Source organism: Gastrolobium bilobum, unplaced genomic scaffold (assembly GCF_033153095.1).
Source record: "Gastrolobium bilobum isolate Gb01-03AN ecotype WA unplaced genomic scaffold, APGP_CSIRO_Gbil_v1 utg4845, whole genome shotgun sequence".
Classification (NCBI taxonomy): domain Eukaryota; kingdom Viridiplantae; phylum Streptophyta; class Magnoliopsida; order Fabales; family Fabaceae; genus Gastrolobium; species Gastrolobium bilobum.
The window spans coordinates 116071-119468 of NW_026895254.1; the positions used below are offsets into that span (position 1 = coordinate 116071).

At 42.3% G+C, this 3398-nt stretch overlaps 1 protein-coding gene across 1 annotated transcript; it reads left to right on the forward strand.

Annotated features, from left to right (window-relative positions):
- The first annotated feature begins 445 nt into the window (after positions 1 to 445).
- LOC133302031 (uncharacterized) lies at positions 446 to 1813 on the forward strand. Its single transcript, XM_061501753.1, has one exon. The coding sequence runs from the start codon at positions 446 to 448 to the stop codon at positions 1811 to 1813; it is 1368 nt and encodes a 455-aa protein (XP_061357737.1).
- Positions 1814 to 3398: the final 1585 nt, after the last annotated feature.

A 3398-nucleotide genomic window follows, 5' to 3' on the forward strand; every position in this document is an offset into this window, starting at 1 on the left:
CCTAAACGACAGACAACACCTCAGAAACCGGGATGATGTATCTGGGGTATACAGGAGAAAGTACAACAGGGGACAGTACAATGATAGTCCTTTTGTGGACGAGATTGTTGATGCACCCTTCCCTGAGAATCTGTTATCAGAGCTCTTCAAGTACGATGGAACGCAGGATCCCCAAGTACACTTGGATTCCTTTGACACGGCCATGTACATGAAGGGGATAGAGGAACCTTTGATCACACGACTTTTTGCAACTACATTGACATGAGCGGCTCAAACATGGTTTTCGTCATTACCGGCGGGATCCATCAGATCTTTCGAAGAATTTGGCAGAAGATTCTTGCTGAATTTTGCTATTAGCAAGAAACAACCAAAATCAAAATTCGCGCTGGGGAAAATAAGGCAGCAACCCGGTTAAACTTTACAAAAATATTTGGATTGTTTTAAAATGGCAGCCTTACAGGTTCCAGGATTATCTGAAAATGTTCATCTGCACCTGGTAATAGCAGGGTTGCATGGCTCCTCTAGGTTGGCCAAATCAATATACAAAGACCCGGTTCGAACGTTGGTAGAGTTCATGGCTCGATCAAAGAAGTACCTGGAGTTGAAACAGATGGAGATTGAGAACATGGATCAGAAACACCATCCTAAGCCGATGGATAAGTTCGAAAATCGGAGGCAAAATGAGTTCCGGGGTAAAAGGCAAGACGAAAGAACTCCAGTAAGGGGGAGATTCGAGAAGTATGCGCCTTTAAATTCACCCAGATCACAAATCTGGAGAGAGGTGGCCTCCAGCGATATGAAGAAGGTTGACAGACCTCGGCCTTTGTTGAACCAAGCCGAGTTAGATCAGTCTCGGTATTGTGCCTTTCATGATGGGCCCGGGAATACTACAGATGAATGCTGGGACCTAAGAGATGCAATTGAGAAATATATCAGGGATGGTAAGTTGCGTCAGTACCTGATAAGGACCCAAGGATGGAGGAACAACAGAAAAAGGAGAGGCCAGCCTATGAGTCCGACAAAGGAAAAGAGACTTAAGGAAGATAGCCGGGATAAGAAGCTGGCTAATGAGGACAATGAGTTCGTGGAACCAGAGTTTGAATGCAATGTTATTAGTGGGGCTTTTGACGGAGGAGATGATACCATGAATGCCAGAAGGAAATACTTAAGAGAAGTGCTTTCGATCCGAGAGCAACCTAAGTTCAAAGAAGAAGCCAAGCCGGAGCAGCCGTTGCTATACTTCACCAGGAAAGAGTTGGAAGATGTGATGCCGGGACATGTACACGGGCTGGTCATTACAGGAACACTAGTCAATTGTAGAGTCAAGAAAATCTTTATGGACAATGGCAGTTGTGCCGACATAATTTTATGGCAGGCATTTAAAAAGATGAATTTAGATGAGGAGTACCTAAAGCCGTGCAACACGGCCCTGATTGCGTTCAACGGCCGTAATAACCTCCCTAAAGGGTATATTGATCTTAGGCTTATCCTAGGATCGAAAGAGGCATACAAATCTGAAAGGGTACGGTTCATTGTAGCCGACTTCCCTTCTGAGTATAATGTGATATTGGGAAGGCCAACTATTCATGAATGGGACATGTTGGTTTCCACCAAGCATCAAAAAATTGAGATGATTGGTAAGCAAAACACGATGATCACCATTGCGGGGGACCAGAAGGAGTCTCGAGATTGTTATTTCAAGTCAGTTAGAGCGGTGGAAAATGGACCTAAACCTTCGACTGAGATCAAAGAAAGCAACGACAGTCAGATCGGTCTAAACCAGAAGGGGAAGACATCGGTTAACATGGTGTAATTGGACTTGAGGGATGATACTCAGATGTTGAGGCCAGAACCCGACAGATAATTAGAAGAAGTAACCATTGGAGAATAGAGGCAGACTATAAAGATCGGCAAAGGATTAACGAAGGATGTAAAAAATAAACTCATCACATGCTTGAGGAATAGCAAGGACGTCTTCGCCTGAAAGTTGATAGAAATTCTTGGGGTAAACCCTGCTTTCTGTTGCCATAAATTGGCAGTGTATCCAGGATCTAAGACGGTAGCTCAGAAAAAGAGGAAGCTCAGCCCAGAACGTCGGCAAGTATTGGAGGATCATGTGAAGGAGCTATTAGAAGCAGGATTCATCCAAGAAATACAATATACCACCTGGTTATCCAACGTGGTAATGGTTAAAAAGCCAACTGGGAAGTGGAGAGTATGCACGGATTATACCGACCTGAATAAGGTATGTCCAAAGGAAGCATACCATATGCCTAACATAGACCAATTGGTTGATAGCTCCTCCGGGTTCCAGATGTTGTCCTTCATGGATGCCTACTCCGGATACAATCAAATCCCATTACACCCAGAAGATCAGGAGAAAATAGCGTTCATCTCGGAGAAAGCAAATTATTGTTACAATAAGTGCCTTTTGGGCTGAAAAACTCAGGAGCCACTTATCAAAGGATGATGAACCAGGTGTTTTCAGACCAGCTAGGTAGGAGTGTTGAAGTGTATGATGGGACGTAAATTCGTTCCCATCTAAGCCCATTTTGATGGCAAACTACCATCCGTTCCCTCATCTGATGAGCAACTTCAGCATGAAAATCACTTGTTTTGCACATTTGTGACAAAAACATAGTGGAGGAACGGATGATGACGTATTCCTTTGAAAATATATTAAAAGGGAAACAGATTGAGAGCATTTATTACACCTGCTCCCTTTATTTAATGCTTCTGTTCATTTTGCAGGAAACGTGGAAACAACGTCTTCTAAAAGCAAAGGCGGTGCACCACTTAAGCACCAAAAAAGTGGACAACAGAGAATCAAGAGTTCTCATTGGCTAAGAAGAAAGCAAGGCATGGGGGACTGCAAGAAAACGACTAATCATCAACAAAAACTGTCCCATCAAGCAATTTGCAAGCTTCCAAACACTGTTGCCACCGCCCCGTTCCTTCAATCAAGAAACCAACTCCAAAAGATTTACAGGACTGCCACTCCCTCTTCTGCCTATAAATAGGACATTCCAAACACAAAAACATCATCGAATTCCTTAGGAATAAAATTCTTGAAGAAGAGATCACCTAAATATTAGTTAGTAGTTTAATTTTGTATAGTTGTAGCTGTAGTTAAGTGACAACACTTCTACCTTGTTCTGTAACATTCACTTGAGACTCCTCACGAGCATCAACCATCTTCTCCATTTTATATTTTGTTGTAATCTTTCTTGTTTCATTTCAATATAAGTGTTTCTTATTTCCTTTCCACTTGTTATCTCTGAACTGAATCTCGGGTCTATGAAACTTCAGTTTAGAATAATTATGTTTAAAGTATCAGCCATGGGCTGAAATATCTGTGGGACGGATAAGCTGTAAAACTCTTAAAGAATTATTTTCAA

What these genes read in the sequence shown, in the direction of transcription:
- LOC133302031 (XM_061501753.1), top strand. Translation starts at nt 446, where the DNA reads ATGGCAGCCTTACAGGTTCCAGGATTATCTGAAAATGTTCATCTGCAC.